Consider the following 16,608-nt stretch of genomic DNA (forward strand, 5'->3'; position numbering starts at 1 on the left):
CGGCACAAATTGGCAGGCAACTTGTGATTTGCAATTCACGGAGTATCTCTTCCTTGTCACAAGTTGTTTGGCAATTTACATATTAATATGGTGTATATCATTCAGATGCCACTATTATTTCAGCAAATTCTGGGCCATTGTGTTTTATGTTTCCATTATCATGAATTTTAATTTTTCTTAGTTTTATTGAAAAGAACTATTTGCAGATAAAACTATTATATTTATGAAAAAATATGCATAAAAAATAATTACATATTGGTGTGAAGTATAACAACAGGATCAATATTTGGTTATTTACTTGACTTGGAGCAAACAAATGTTCTTATTTTGTATTTAATTTGTATTTTATAGGAATTAAGAAAGGCTGAGCTGGTAGGCCAAACCTTAGTAATGCCAGCTATTGCAGGGATGGATTTTGTGAAGTCGGAAGGCATTTTAACTTTCCAACCAGGGCAATCGAGCGTTGCATTAGACATTGTCCTTACTCCAGAGCTGGCATCTTCAAATCCATTGCCCAAGCGATTTCAAGTGGTACTCTACAACCCAACTGCAGGAACTCAGCTGGATAAGGATTACAACATAGCAAACATCACAATAGTCACAGATGCTACCTCTCAGTTCTTCTGGGGTTTAGTTGATCAGTTGTACCAACCCCTTGATGATGACTTAATAAATCAAATTCTTCAGAAACTGCAAAACAAGATTTATACAGAGGCCACAGGAGAACAACTCAGTGCAGTAGTGAAAGTGTTAGAAAAGGTAAAACTTGCAATTTAAGACAAACATTTATTCGAAACAACTTTGATATCATAATGCATACAAGTATAATTATAAGGGAAAAAGCCTGACTTTAAAAAAAATTTGTTTTCAAACATTTGCTTATCACTGAGTAAACCTGCCTGCTTTGAAAGTGCGGTAATTACATACATTACAGATAAGAAAGCATAATAACTTAGAATCATACATGTAGATTTTAGTTTTGGCATTAAAAAGTAGACATAGATGTCTGTAACTGAACAGTAAATTGGCTAGAAGCTGGTTCCACTTGAGTTACTGTGTGTCCTGTGCTAATTTCTGGCAGGCTCTGGAGTGGGTGGCGGAATGGAGAAAATTTATATCAAATAGGAGATTATCAGCCTGGGACATTGTGAGACATCAGAGAACCTTTTCAAATGGGAGCTATTTAAATACCAAATATATGTGTAACTTACTGTGATTTATAGATAATAGACACTTTCTGTTTGGAAGAAACTTATAGGAAATATTCCATTCTCCATTGCTGTCCCTGGACAAGTGCAAAGTTGGCTCTCTTGAGGCCAAAGGCACTGCAGCCCTGGTTTATGCCGCTTTTGCACCCTCCACTTACACCTAGGCCTTTGCATTGTGGGAGTCATTTTAGAATTCTCACTTTGCCTGGCATACTTGGAGGAAGATTCTGTCCAGCCATTTTTTTTTTCCATTATAATTTTGTTACCGTAAGTCAGAATTTAATGGGTTAATTTGTTTATGATCCATTAGGTGATACAGGAAGGAGAGAAGAGGCCAGTCAGTGACACCAATAGGGGACTACTTTATAATAATCTTTGTGCACTACTAGACCCTACACGCAAGGATACAAAAGGATTCAGTCAGTTGGCTGGTGTGACTGAGAGGTTTGCCTTCTCGCTCCTCACTGATGTAGAATGTGGATCAACTGGTCAGAGGTAAAATTATTTAAGCATATTGATATTTTATAGGATTAGTGAATAAAGCAGTAACATCCCTCTAGGGGTTGAATGTAATGCTTCGAGTACTTGAATATGTTAGTAGCTTTCAGTAAATGCCAACAAAGGTGAGTATCATAAGGCAGACCCAGAAATACCTAGGAATTGTAAATAGCTTTTTTAGTTCCAAGTATTCTTTAAGTAAATGGGGAAAGAATGTAACCTTATTTTTCACCTCAGAGTAGAAATGTCATCGCAATCATCAGAGGGCCACCACTAGGTATACACAAATGTTAATTTCAGACTGTATTGACTATGCATTGTATTGACAGTAAAATATTGCTCATAGAAAATGGGATGATATTTGTGACCATGAGCACTGGAAAATCAGCAACACATTGAGCTCTTTTCCTATTAGCTTACAGCAAAAATTAAATCCTTTTTTTTCCTCGTGATCTTGGTTTGCGAACATACTCAAATCTCCACAACGTGAAATAACCATTTGCCAGTTTTGCCGTTTTATATGACTAAAAGAGCAAAGTAATTCTTGTTACTTTGACATGACTACAAGGCAGAAACTGATTTGGTACAAAAGTGACAAAAACTACAATGTTCTGGTTTAGAGATCCATATTTTATCAATATTTATTTTAGAGTATTTAGGGATAAAATTCAACCTTGGTGGAGGTGCAAAAGGAACGGTAAGTGGAATGGCATTAGTTACCCTGCTTAATCTTCCCTTCTTTCAAAGTTAGTGGAAAGGAATATTGGGTGTGCACACTACAGGCCATTCCACTCCCCTTTTTTGTGCCTCTGCTGAAGTTGAAATTTTACCACATAAATCTTTATAAAATTAGCTATTTTATTAGTTATTATTTATTAGTTATTAAATTATAATTATGAAATTTAGATTAATTTTAAACCTTCCAAACACCATAGAATCTCATTACTCCCTAATAGTATATGTGTTCATAAAAATCGGAAAAATACCCAGTTTTATCATATCCCTTATCAAAAAAGGTTTTTTGTTTTATTTTAAAGGACTGAATTGGGATTAGAGCAATTATGACTGGTTAAATCTGTAGATTGCTATCTCATCAAAAAAAGACAAAGCAACATCATTAAGTCCCCAGAAAATATAATTCGACCATTTTGCAAACCTCTTTGGTGACATTGTAGATCTTATGTCATTTCTTTTTCATTTGGTCAAAAGAAATCATGTTAATATTATGCCTTTGAAAATGTCACAATGGGAATATTCATGTTTCACTGATCCAACCTGTCAGAAACCAAGGGCTGAATTTTTGGGCTCCCCTGAGACATGATGGGGTGGTGGTGCTGGAAATCCCGGCGCCGGCCAGTACGTAGTTTCAGGATGCTGTTCCTGGTGCCGGCAATGTTAAACAGGGTGGGAGGAGGCTGGGACAGGGTTCCCTCTCACCTCCCTTTAGAGACCCATTAATGTAGTTTAAAAGCTTGTTAAGAGCTTGTTGGAGAGGGAGGGTGGAATTTTAAAGGGGGTGCACAAGTTTCAGGATGTGTCTGTTGCAGATCAGTTGAAGGGAGGCAGGTACAGAGTGGGGTGCCTGTCAGGGAAACTCCCTGACCCCATACGAGCATGAGTGGGGAAATAGGGAAGTCAGCATTGGGTAAGGAGGTGCCCTTGGCCCTGCACAGGTGGCAGGGAGAGTTGGCACTCAGCACTTGGGCATTGAACGGGGTCGTCACCTCCCTGGCATTGCAGGACAGAAGAGTAGGGTGAAGGCTGCCAAGGATGTTTGTGCAGCTATGTTTCCAAAAGGAAGGCTGCCGCTGCCAATGACTGTCTGATTTTGGGCCCAGTGGCAAAAGGATAACAACCTCCAGAGGAACAGACAGAGCCCTGAGCAGCAGGAGGATACAGCAGAGGAAAGAGGAGCAAGAAGGCAATGGAGGCCATGCCCTCAACACAAGATCTACCGCTAAAGATAGAACTACCTGGGCATTGGGTTTTGCAGCCAGTCAGATTCATCCACAGGCAGGGCTTCCATTCCCTCAATGTTCAACTGGTCTACGACCACAACAAGTGCTTTCCTGGCAGCTGCCATGGCTCCTTCATCCTCTGCCAATCGACACTGCCTCAGATTATCACGCCAAAGTTCAAAGTGTGTGAATAGATTCTAGGGGATAAAGGATATCTGTTATGATGATGGAAACACATCTCCCCAGAGGCTTTGCCCTCATCGTGGAGGATCCTGTTACGTCTTTCACCACCTCATGTCACTTTACCTGTCATGGCAGCAATAAAAGGAGTCTTGGATGTGTGTCATCATTTATACAGTGTACAGAGAGGAAATCAGTTCACAGGGACAGTAAGAAGACACCCCAGAGACCCAATCAGTGCTTTGCCCGATACGATGACCTCGTTGCTCAGCCAATCTTATGCGATGCTCCCCTTGTGACCTCAGAGAAGGTGGAGGCAGCCTGCTTATTTGTCTCTTCTTGCAGTTGAGATGCATGTAGTGGTCATCCTCGTCATGGAGGTGCCTGTGGAGCATCTCCAGAGGCTGCTGCATCTGCATCATTTCAGGGGCAGTCTCCATCACTTGGACCTGCTGCATAGCTGGTCCCTCATTCAGGGGCCAAGGACACCTCCATAACATCCTTAGCCTTTGCTGGGGGTGCTGGATATCTGTTGGAGGACAGCAGCTGGGACACAACTGGTATCCTCTCCAAAAATCTCTGCCCAACAGAGTGATCCACACTACCCAGTGTCTCATGGATCCTGTGGACGTCAGTGTGCTGTTCCTGCATCCACTCTGAGTGATGCTGTATATGGCTGTCCAAGAGGTTGCTAACTCTCGCTATGGCGGAGCTCATGTGATTCAGGCCCCGAACCATTGTGGTGCACATGAGCTGGATGGACTCCTCCAATCTCTGCCCAAGCCCCCGCACAGTTTCAGGGAATTCCGACATGTGGGAACACATCTGCTGTTGCTGGTCTAAGTAGAGCATCCTTTCCAGTGACCCATGAGGCCCTGCATCTAAGCCCAGCTGAGCACGGCTGTGTTTGTCCTCCCTCATCTGAGGGGAACTGCCTCTGCCTCTGGCACCTCCTTCTGCACACTAGTAATGTGATCATCACCCTGTGCCACCATTTGTACACATGCGCGAGGACCCACCAAGGTGAGAGTGTTAGTGCTGGTGAATGGTGTGCTTATAAGGTGTGACGGACGGTGCTGCTGCTGCTTCTTCCTTGTGCTGCTCTGACCCCACGGAGGGAGGGGGAGAGGGCGCCATGGGATGGACATCTGCAGCTGTGGGACACACAAGAAGAGATGATGAGAGCCAGCCTAGGAGAGTAGAAACTGCTGCAGTGCTGAGTCTACCTAATGTTACTCAGTGTGTGAATTGCTGTCAGATTACTGCACCCCTTAATGACCACTTTGTAATCGCCAGATCCACCAGGAGCTCTCGATTCGCCAGGCCCGACTGCCTCCTGTCTCACTATCCTGGCTATCTCCATTGCTGTCTGCTGCATGGGGTTTATTAGATAGTGGAAGGGCACCCCTTCTCCCGTAGGGGCCTCTCCCTCTCATTGAGTGCGTAATTCTCCTTCAAGCACAAAAGAGAGCGAGATAGGGCACTGCTGTCCTCTGTGTCCAATGTCATCTGCCCCTATCCCATTAGGAGCTGCATGTCTCAGTGGTGACAGGTCCTCAGTAGCTGTGAGCCATTCTGAGAGGTCAGTAAGTGCACTAGGCGCAAACCTCTCCCATGTTCAGTAGCAGCATGTGCCTGAGGCTCCTTTTGGCTGCTAGAGGGTGCAAGCCCTGAGAGCTTTACAATGGGTTGGATTGCATTTACCTTGGCAGAAAGTATGAGATTGTTGAAACATTTTCGGCATTGGATCCCAGTTCTCCTTGTTTCACTTCTGCTGCTAATGGCGGCAGCAGTCTGGAGCCAGGCCTGTTTGGTCTCTGCTGGTGGCCTCCTCCTGCCACCCTCCAGGAATAGGACTTCCCTGCTCTTCCAACATGAGATTCAGATCCACATCAATGAGCCAAGGGGCAGCCCTGTCCTGGGTTCCAGGCCTCCAGCTCTCTTGACTCATATCACCTCTCTTTGGATGAGTCGAAGGCTTTGGCACAATCCCCAGTTCTCTTCTTCAGGGCAGCCAGCAGCCTCAGTGGTGGCTGCCGTGGGGAATCTAAATGAGTCCCACAATTGTTCTGACCCGCCTCCGCTCCGCCACCACTGGCTCTAATTGGACAGGAAACTCGTCTCCGTATCAATTAAGTGCTCGCCCCCATGATAATAACTTTAATCAGTTTCCCACCGGAGGCGGGTTTCTGACTGAAACAAACCTGGCTCCTGTATCCTGCCTCAGTGATTAAAAATTCAGCCCCAAGATCACAATACTGTTGGCCTTCTTTCCATGGGGTTCTCCATGGTTTGTGCTCCCATGTGAAGGTCTACTGAAATATTGTGGAAAACTTAGGTCAGTTCAATTTGTACACAGTCTACATTGTCACTGATGAGACTCCCTTCACCGCCTGTGGCAGATTCACCTGTCATTGACACCTCGGTCCAGAAAAGGACTTGGACTTACACTTGCATGCATGCATAAGCCCCTCTAGGCCTATAATGAAATAGCTGGGTGAAATTGCAAGGGTAGTATGGGAAGGACTGTGGATATATCCTCACAGTTGTCCCTTGCTGTAACAAGGGATGGTTTAAGAAACACCAGCTTCCCTGGAGCACAATATAGAAGGGAAAATATGTAGGATAGAACCACGAATGGTCCCGGTTCTGCCCAAAAGTGCATGTCTACTCCTTCCCTCTTAGATTCAGAAGTTTTAGCTTGATTTCTCTACTTGCAGTCATCAACTTGTTTTTAACAGTTATTTATATCTATCTGTTTTAAAAAAAAAAGACAGTTGATTTACCATTTCTGTCATCTAGTCTGGTCCCAAAAAAAAATTCATCCAGTCCCTCCCTTCCTTGTCTCCCATTCTCTTTTCCTTGGAATTTTGTGGACATAAATTTCTGTGGTGCCAACTCGGTCTTTTGTGTTGCTGCCTGTAGCAAAACATCTGAGAAGAACATTGAAAATATTTGTAATATGGAATTGGGGGAAGATCACACAGCTTGCAATGCTATTTTGAAAGAAAAAAGTGTGAAAGCAACAGTCCAATGAATTTCTCTACTTTTGATGATGGTCCATGGGAAAGGCTTCCTCTGCTGTGTCCAGACTGGCCAAGACAGTGTGGGAAAATGGCGCACAGACACAGAACACAAAAGTCCAAGTGTCTCAAGCCTGCGTCCTCAGTACCTTGCTCTACGGCAGCAAGGCCTGGACAACGTACGTCAGCCAAGAGCGACGTCTCAATTCATTCCATCTTCTCTGCCTCCGGAGAATCCTTGGAATCAGGTGGCAGGACCGTATCTCCAACACAGAAGTCCTCAAGGCGGCCAACATCCCCAGTTTGTACACACTACTGAGCCAGCGGCGCCTGAGATGGCTTGGCCATGTGAGCCGCATGGAAGATGGCAGGATCCCCAAGGACACATTGTACAGCGAACTCGTCACTGGTACCAGACCCACCGGCCGTCCATGGCTCCGCTTTAAAGACGTCTGCAAACGCGACATGAAGTCCTGTGACATTGATCACAAGTCGTGGGAGTCAGTTGCCAGCAATCGCCAGAGCTGGCGGGCAGTCATAAAGGCGGGGCTAAAGCGTGGCGAGTCGAAGAGACTTAGCAGTTGGCAGGAAAAAAGACAGAAGCGCAAGGAGAGAGCCAACTGTGTAACAGCCCTGTCAACCAATTTTATCTGCAGCACCTGTGGAAGAGACTGTCACTCTAGAATTCGCCTTTATCGCCACTCCAGGCACTGCTCCACAAACCACTGACCACCTCCAGGCGCTTACCCATTGTCTCTCGAGACAAGGAGGCCAAAGAAGAAGATGATGGTCCATGCATTTGTACATGGAAGATGAATTGCTCTCAAAGGGTAAATAATCAATACTCGAGAGATTAACTGCCCAAGTCTTGGAACATGCATCAGAAGCACACCCAGGATTTTCCAAACGCTTAAAAGTCACAGAAGCAAAATCAAGTCGAAATGATCTAATTGTTTTTTTTGTTGCTAGTGAAGAGAAGCAGGTGTTTGTGTCTCCTTTCTCTGTTAGCAATTACTCGAAGCATACAACCAACGGATCAGATCAAAGCTATGCAGTCCTGCCACATCCATTTGTGAATCGTAGTGAGCAATTAAACAACTAACCAGAGGAGGAGACTCCACAAATATCCCCATCCTCAACGATGGAGGAGCCCATCAGATCATTGCAACAGAAAAGGCTGAAGCATTGGTGACCATCTTCAGCCAGAGATGCCAAGTGGATGATCCATCTCTACCTCCTCCTGAGGTCCCCAGCATCACAGATGCCAGTCTTCAGCCAATTCGATTCACTACACGTGATATCAAGAAATGGCTGAAGGCACTGGATACTGCAAATGCTATGGATCCTGACAACATCCTGTCTGTAGTACTCAAGACATGTTCTGCAGAACTAGTCGTGTCCCTAGCCAAGCTGTTCCAGTACAGCTACAACCCTGGCACCTACCCGACAATAAGAAAAATTGTCCAGGCATATGCTGTCGACAAAAAGCAGGTCAAATCCAATCCGGCCAATTACCACCCCATCAGTCTACTCTCGATCATCAGCAAAATGATGGAAGGTGTCGTCGACAGTGCTATCACGCGCCACTTAAACAGCAATACCTGTTCACTGATGCTCAGTTTGGGTTCTGCCAGGGCCACTCGGCTCCTGACCTCATTACAGCTTTGGTCCAAACCTGGACAAAAGAGCTGAACTCAAGAGGTGTCCCTTGATATCAAGATTGCAAGTGTGGCATCAAGGAGCCCTTGCCAAATTGAAGTCAATGGGAATCAGGGCGAAACTCTCCACTGGTTGGAGTCATATCTAGCACAAAGGAAGATGGTTGTGGTTGTTGGGGGCCAATCCTCTCAATCCCAGGACATCACTGCAGGAGTTCCTCAGGGTAGTGTCCTAGGCCTAATCATCTTCAGCTGTTTCATCAATGACCTGCCCTCCATCGTAAGGTCAGAAGTGGGGATGTTCGCTCATGATGGTATAATATTCAGTACCATTCGCAACTCCTCAGATATTGAAGCAGTCCATGTCCATATGCAGCAAGACCTGAACAACATTCAGGCTTGGGCTGATAAGTGGCAAGTAACATTTGTGCCACACAAGTGCCAGGCAATGGCGATCTCCAACATGAGAGAATCTAACCATCTCCCCTTTACATTTAACGGCATTACCATCACTGAATCCCCCACTATCAACATCCTGGGGATGACCAGAAAATGAACTGGAGCAGCCATATCAATACTGTAGCTACTAGAGCAGGTCAGAGGCTGTGCATTCTGCGATGAGTAACCCATCTACTGACTCCCCCAAAACCTGTCCACCATCTACAAGGCACAAGTCAGGAGTGTGATGGAATACTCTCCACTTGCCTTGATGAGTGCAGCTCCAATAACACTCAAGAAGCTCCAGGACAAAGCAACCCACTTGATTGGCACCTTAACCACCACCTTAAACATTCATGCCCTTCACTACCGATGCACAGTGGCAGTCGTGTGTACCATATACAAGATGCATTGCAGCAACTCACCAAGGCTCGTAAGACAGCACCTTCCAAACCTGCAATCTCTTCCACCTAGAAGGACAAGGGCAGCAGACGCATGGGAACAACACCACCTGCAAGTTCCCCTCCAAGCCACACACCATCCAGGCTTGGAAATATATCATGGTTCCTTCACTGTCACTGGATCAAAATCCTGGAACTCTCTCCCTAACAGCACAATGGGTGTACCTGCCCCAGATGGACTGCAGTGGTTCAAGAAGGTAGCTCATCACCACCTTCTCAAAAGCAATTAGGAATGGGCAACAAATGCTGGCTTAGCCAGCAGTGCCCACATCCCATGAAATGAATAAAAACAAAACATTATGTAAATATTGACTAACTGCTGAAACAGCTCCAATGAAGGTTTCAAAGTGCCAATTGCCAAGAAAGTGAATGTCGTCATTCAGATAGCATGATCATATTAGTGATTCAGGATGACTTGGCAGTTTAGCTGATATCAAACAGCATGCTTTCAGTCTCTGTTCCAGAAATTAGATGCATTTCAACAGATCTAGCATGCTGATTAGACTCTACTAGCCTGGTAGAATCTCTCGTGAGCTATGTAATCTGATTTCTTTATTCAAAGCCAGTTACTTTACACCTTTCCAGTGCTTCAAACCAGAATGCCTAAAAATGTCCAAACCATTTGTGTGTAATTTTGTTCAATTTGCACAAAATTGCTTTAGAAAATAGTGCATGCATATTTACATTTAAATTCTCTGCTGTGCTAGTCAATGATGAACAGTTTAGATCGAGTTCTGACCTTGTTCTTTTATCTAAGTTACAGCGGATGAGCAGGAAAATATCTGTAGTAATTCACTCTCTCTGATTTTACAAAGATATTGGAAAAAGTCAGCCGAATGGAGCAAAGTGGATAGCTTTTTTTTATATGTTCGTGGGATGTGGGCGTCGCTGACAAGACCAGCATTTATTGGGGCCGTTGTCAGACAATAGGGTCTGGGTGTCACCCATCTTCATTCCATTTTAATAAAGTGGAGTTTTTTCGCACCCATTGATTTGAGATTGGATTTGGAGACACCATGTCTGCCATACCATTGTTAACCCTAAAGCCTGGAGAGAAGTAATCATTATCAGAGAATGGGTCATTTAGATTTCTGTGCCTTCTCTAAGGTTCATTGTTACGGACAAGTGAGGAGGGGTCGAAGGGCTTCTCTCTTTTCCCTCTCCTTGTTTGACAACAACAGGTTTAATTCTTTCTTAAAGTGGATATCCTTGCCAATTCAGTAGGTGTTTGATTACTTACTTGCTATGATCATAACAAGAGCCAATCGGACAGGTTTTCTTGAGTTAACAAAGAAAGACGTTAATTTTATGGTACCTAATCCGAACTAATTAAAATAATAAATGTGCCAACTTTCACTCTCACACACACTCTGGAGGAGTACACACAACCAAATAAATTACAGGGTGGGGAAAGAAGATTGGTTGACTTAGAGTTCCATAGAAAAAAAGGCGTTTGGTGCTTCGGCTGGCTTCTAGTTGAGTTTCGTGGTCCTGAGGCTTTTAGTTTGAAGAGGTAGATGACTGTTTCAGTGGGTCTCTTGGAGACACCAATGTGGATGATTTCATCCAGCAGGGTTTCTGATTGTAGCCAGAGTATGCAAAGGTGGTCAGTCAACAGGCAAGATTTGAAAGCTTTCAAGCTGGAATGGAGAGAGAAACCCCCACTTAGGTTTACACATGTCAGAGTCCAGTTGTTTTTTCTCTCTCTGCTTCAGAAAGACTCAAGCTTAAAACCACAGATGGGGAGGGGTTTGTCACATGACAGTCACTCAGTCATTCAAATATCACAGTTAGCAGTATTTCTCTCTTGCTAAAAAGAACAGGTAGTTCTTTTAAAATTCCTGGGTCTTGGTTCTTGCTGGGGCATGAGCAGTCTCCATCCTCACAAGCATTGCTGTGTAGGATACAGTGTTGCAAATTGGGTAGCCATCTTAAACATCCAGCAGTCATCCTTTTAGCTGGTCTTTTTTAAATGTCTTTAATAAAAATAAATTCCGATCTCCAGTCAGTGAATTCAAGAAAATTATCATTCAACAAAGCATATTAATGTACCACCTCCCCACCACGCAAAATGAAATGTGACAACAGGAACATTTCATTATGAGGTCACAAATTAAAAAGAAACTGTACACACACACTCATCAGCAAAACCATGCTCTGGTTTATTTTTGTTTTAAATCTGGGATGGTTCCATGCTGAGCTAAATCTTTGATAAAGCGTCAGCTATCACCATGCAATATGGATAATCTTCAGGTGGTAAGGTTACAGAAGCAGGCTCCAACGAAAAAGCCTTCCATTACGAGTTTTGAATCTCTCTATAAAGGTCAAAAGTTTGTGGTCAGTATAAGCTACAGTCCCTCGTTATTCGTTTTGGACATATACCTCAAAATTAGGTACATTGCAGAGTTGGGCAGGCCTGTCACTACCTGGTTCCTCAGCCTTTGGAAAGGTGCTGGATGGGACATTTCTCAATCCAAAGGATATCACCCAGCACTGGAATAAGCCATCTAGGATGACAAAAGCCGAGATCTCTTTAGCTCGGGGTGGGGGTTAAGGGAACTTGCCAGTACCCTTTTAACAAGTCTATTTTGATTATGTAGGTGGTGTTTCCTACTCTATACAGTCTTCCAAGCGGGGGATTGGGTAGGAATCAGCTCTGGTCACTGCGTTAATCTGCCTGTAATCAATGAGCCATCGGGTTTGGACACCAGCACAACTGGGGACCTCCAACTGCTCTGACTGGGCTCAATCAGCTTGTGTTCCAGTATATACTGAATTTCTTCCCGAACTTGGGTCAGTTTCCTGGGACCTAGGTGATAGGGATTTTGTTTTATGAGAGGGGTCTCTATTACATCCACGTCGTGTAGGGTGAGGGTTGTGCACCCTGGTATGTCCCTGCCGATCACTCTAAACACTGCGAGCAGCCTTGTTAGGTCTCCTCTCTGTTAAATAGGAGAGTACAGTGTCTGATTTCCCTAACATTTCAGCGTTAGCTAACTGGACGATAGGGGGTTTAATTTGGGAATTCTCCAGGCCTCCTTCTAATTCATCCTCACTGACCCTTTCGTTCTCCTCTTTCCTGACAGCCTGACAAACCTGTGCTTGTTTGTCTCCTTCCCGGCTGTGATACCATTTTAGCATATTGATGTAGCACAGCCTTTGCTTTTTCCTGCGATCTGGGGTTTCAAATATATAATTCACCTTGCTAATTCTCTTTACTACTCTGTCTGGACCACTGAACTGGGCTTTCAATGGTTCTCCCTGTATTGGTAATAGCACTAGCGCGTGGTCTCTGGGCTAAGATGTTCTGGCCTTGGCATGTTTATCTGCCTGCCTTTTCATAGCTGTACCCTGATCCGACTGGATCTCAGCAGGCAGTCCATATTGAGTGAAGAATTGGGTTAGCCCCTCCACCATTACCTTGGCAGAAATTGTTCTTGGAGGGATAGCCTCTGAAAATCGAGAAGCCACATCCATAATGGTGAGAAGATACTGTCAGCCCCCTTTTGTTTTCAGCAGGGGCCCCACACTATCTACCAACACTCTGCTGAATGGTTCCCCAAAACCCAGTATGGGAATTAGGGGTGCAGGTTTTATTGCAGGTTGAGGCTTCCCCACAACCTGGCACATTTGGCAAGTCTGACAGAACTCCACCACATCCTTGTGAAGTTATGGCCAGTGAAAATGCTGTCTGATGTGGGTTTGGGTTTTTCTGATACCGACATGACCAGCCATTGAAATCTCATGGGCTATTCTCAATATTTCTCTACGGCACCTTGGTGGCATCACTACCTGGTGAACCACTGTCCACTCTTCATCTGCAGGTCTGTGAGGAGGTCTCCAATTCCTCATCAACACATCATCCTTTAAATAGTAGCACTCTGGAACTCCCGCTGCTTCAGCTTCAGTTTGGACAGTCTGTGCTAACTTTTTTAACCCTGGGTCGGCTTGCTGAGCCTCGACCAAGGAGGGCCTGTTTAACACATTCTTTGGGTCCTCTAACTTCCCAAAGAAGGTTTCAGATAACCAGACAGTAGGGTCGTCTATCTGCAGCGCCAGCTCAGTCTCCTCTGGTGGAGCTTGTTTGGCCATGGACCGGGTCACCACACAGTCAGGAAAAATGCTAGAGACCTTTTCCTGTAACTGCCCTGTCTCTCTGACCTCTTTCAGTCTCTCTAAAACTACTGGGGAAACTGCAACCGGTGCCACCACCAGATCATTACCCAGGAGCAGGTCGACCCCATCCACAGGTAAACTAGGGTTGATCCCCATGGTTACTAGTCCTGATACAAGGTTGCACTCCAGGTGCACCCGGTATAAACGTGTGGGCATATACTTTCCTCTGATACCATTTACTAGCACTCTTGCATTCAGTGCACTCTCTGGGGGAAAGGTCATGCCTTCTCCCAGCAGCAGGGATTGGGTGGCTATGTATCCCACAGATCAACGATTCTCAGAAGACCGCCATCATTAACAACGAGCTCAGTAGACTCAATGTAGACATTGCAGCACTTCAGGAGACTCGCCTCCCCGCAAGTGGATCTCTAGCAGAGCAAGACTACACCTTCTTCTGGCAGGGCATGGATCCTGAAGAATCAAGACAGCATGGAGTGGGCTTCGCCATCAGAAACTCCTTGCTCAGCATGATAGAGCCTCCCTCAAATGGCTCGGAACGCATACTGTCCATCCGACTGCTCACCACCTCTGGTCCAGTACACCTACTCAGCATCTATGCTCCAACACTCTGCTCCCCACCTGAAGGTAAAGATCAGTTCTACGAGGAACTCCATAACATCATTAGCAGCATCCCCAACACCAAACACCTATTCCTGCTGAGGGACTCTAATGCCAGGGTTGGGGCCGACCATGACTCATGGCCCTCCTGCCTTGGGCGCTATGGCGTTGGAAGGATGAATGAGAACGGGCAGAGACTGCTTGAGTTGTGTACCTATCATAACCTCTGCATCACCAACTCGTTCTTTCACACTAAATCTTGTCACCAGGTTTCATGGAGGCACCCAAGATCGCGTCGTTGGCACCAGCTAGACCTCATTATCACAAGGCGAGCCGCCTTAAACAGTGTTCAAATCACGCACAGCTTCCACAGTGCGGACTGCGACACCGACCACTCCCTGGTGTGCAGCAAGGTTAGACTGAGACCAAAGAAGTTGCATCATTCCAAGCAGAAGGGCCACCCGCGCATCAACACGAGCAGAATTTCTCACCCACAGCTGTTACAAAAATTTCTAAATTCACTTGTAACAGCCCTTCAAAACACTCCCACAGGGGATGCTGAGACCAAGTGGGCCCACATCAGAGACGCCATCTACGAGTCAGCTTTGACCACCTACGGCAAAAGTGCGAAGAGAAATGCAGACTGGTTTCAATCTCATAATGAAGAGCTGGAACCTGTCATAGCCGCTAAGCGCATTGCATTGTTGAATTACAAGAAAGCCCCCAGCGATTTAACATCCGCAGCACTTAAAGCAGCCAGCAGCACTGCACAAAGAACAACCAGGCGCTGCGCAAATGACTACTGGCAACACCTATTCAGTCATATTCAGCTGGCCTCAGACACCGGAAACATCAGAGGAATGTATAATGGCATGAAGAGAGCTCTTGGGCCAACCATCAAGAAGATCGCGCCCCTCAAATCTAAATCAGGGGACATAATCACTGACCAACACAAACAAATGGACCGCTGGGTTGAGCACGACCTAGAACTGTACTCCAGGGAGAATGCTGTCACTGAGACTGCCCTCAATGCAGCCCAGCCTCTACCAGTCATGGATGAGCTGGACATACAGCCAACCAAATCAGAACTCAGTGATGCCATTGATTCTCTAGCCAGCGGACAAGCCCCTGGGAAGGACAGCATTACCCCTGAAATAATCAAGAGTGCCAAGCCTGCTATACTCTCAGCACTACATGAACTGCTATGCCTGTGCTGGGACGACGGAGCAGTACCCCAGGACATGCGCGATGCCAATATCATCACCCTCTATAAAAACAAAGGTGACCGCGGTGACTGCAACAACTACCGTGGAATCTCTCTGCTCAGCATAGTGGGGAAAGTCTTTGCTTGAGTCGCTCTGAACAGGCTCCAGAAGCTGGCCAAGCGCATCTACCCTGAGGCACAGTGTGGTTTTCGTGCAGAGAGATCGACCGTTGACATGCTGTTCTCTCTTCGTCAGATGCAGGAGAAATGCCGTGAACAACAGATGCCCCTCTACATTGCTTTCATTGATCTCACCAAAGCCTTTGACCTCGTCAGCGGACGTGGTCTCTTCAGACTACTAGAAAAGATTGAATGTCCACCAAAGCTACTAAGTATCATCACCTCATTCCATGACAATATGAAAGGCACAATTCAACATGGTGGCTCCTCATCAGAGCCCTTCCCTATCCTGAGTGGCGTGAAACAGGGCTGTGTTCTCGCACCCACACTTTTTGGGATTTTCTTCTCCCTGCTGCTTTCACATGCGTTCAAGTCCTCTGAAGAAGGAATTTTCCTCCACACAAGATCAGGGGGCAGGTTGTCCAACCTTGCCCGTCTAAGAGCGAAGTCCAAAGTACGGAAAGTCCTCATCAGGGAACTCCTCTTTGCTGACGATGCTGTTTTAACATCTCACACTGAAGAGTGCCTGCAGAGTCTCATCGACAGGTTTGCGGCTGCCTGCAATGAATTTGGCCTAACCATCAGCCTCAAGAAAACGAACATCATGGGGCAGGACGTCAGAAATGCTCCATCCATCAATATTGGCGACCACGCTCTGGAAGTGGTTCAAGAGTTCACCTACCTAGGCTCAACTATCACCAGTAACCTGTCTCGAGATGCAGAAATCAACAAGCGCATGGGAAAGGCTTCCACTGCTATGTCCAGACTGGCCAAGAGAGTGTGGGGAAAATGGGGCACTGACACGGAACACAAAAGTCCGAGTGTATCAGGCCTGTGTCCTCAGTACCTTGCTCTATGGCAGCGAGGCCTGGACAATGTGGGCGGCACAGTGGCGCAGTGGTTAGCACCACAGCCTCACAGCTCCAGCGACCCGGGTTCAATTCTGGGTACTGCCTGTGTGGAGTTTGCAAGTTCTCCCTGTGTCTGCGTGGGTTTTCTCCGGGTGCTCCGGTTTCCTCCCACAAGCCAAAAGACTTGCGGGTTGATAGGTAAATTGGCCATTATA

The 16,608-nt window shown here is 45.8% G+C and overlaps 1 protein-coding gene across 1 annotated transcript in view; it reads left to right on the forward strand.

The window, feature by feature from the left end:
* The window catches only part of adgrv1 (adhesion G protein-coupled receptor V1), an 810,104-nt gene that overhangs the window by 480,883 nt on the left and 312,613 nt on the right, over positions 1-16,608 (forward strand). The window contains exons 78-79 of the mRNA XM_068029668.1: positions 352-759; positions 1,519-1,703. Of these exons, the coding sequence (XP_067885769.1) occupies positions 352-759; positions 1,519-1,703 (593 nt within the window). The remainder of the gene's footprint in view (positions 1-351; positions 760-1,518; positions 1,704-16,608) is intronic.

Source organism: Heterodontus francisci, chromosome 4 (genome assembly GCF_036365525.1).
Source record: "Heterodontus francisci isolate sHetFra1 chromosome 4, sHetFra1.hap1, whole genome shotgun sequence".
NCBI lineage: Eukaryota > Metazoa > Chordata > Chondrichthyes > Heterodontiformes > Heterodontidae > Heterodontus > Heterodontus francisci.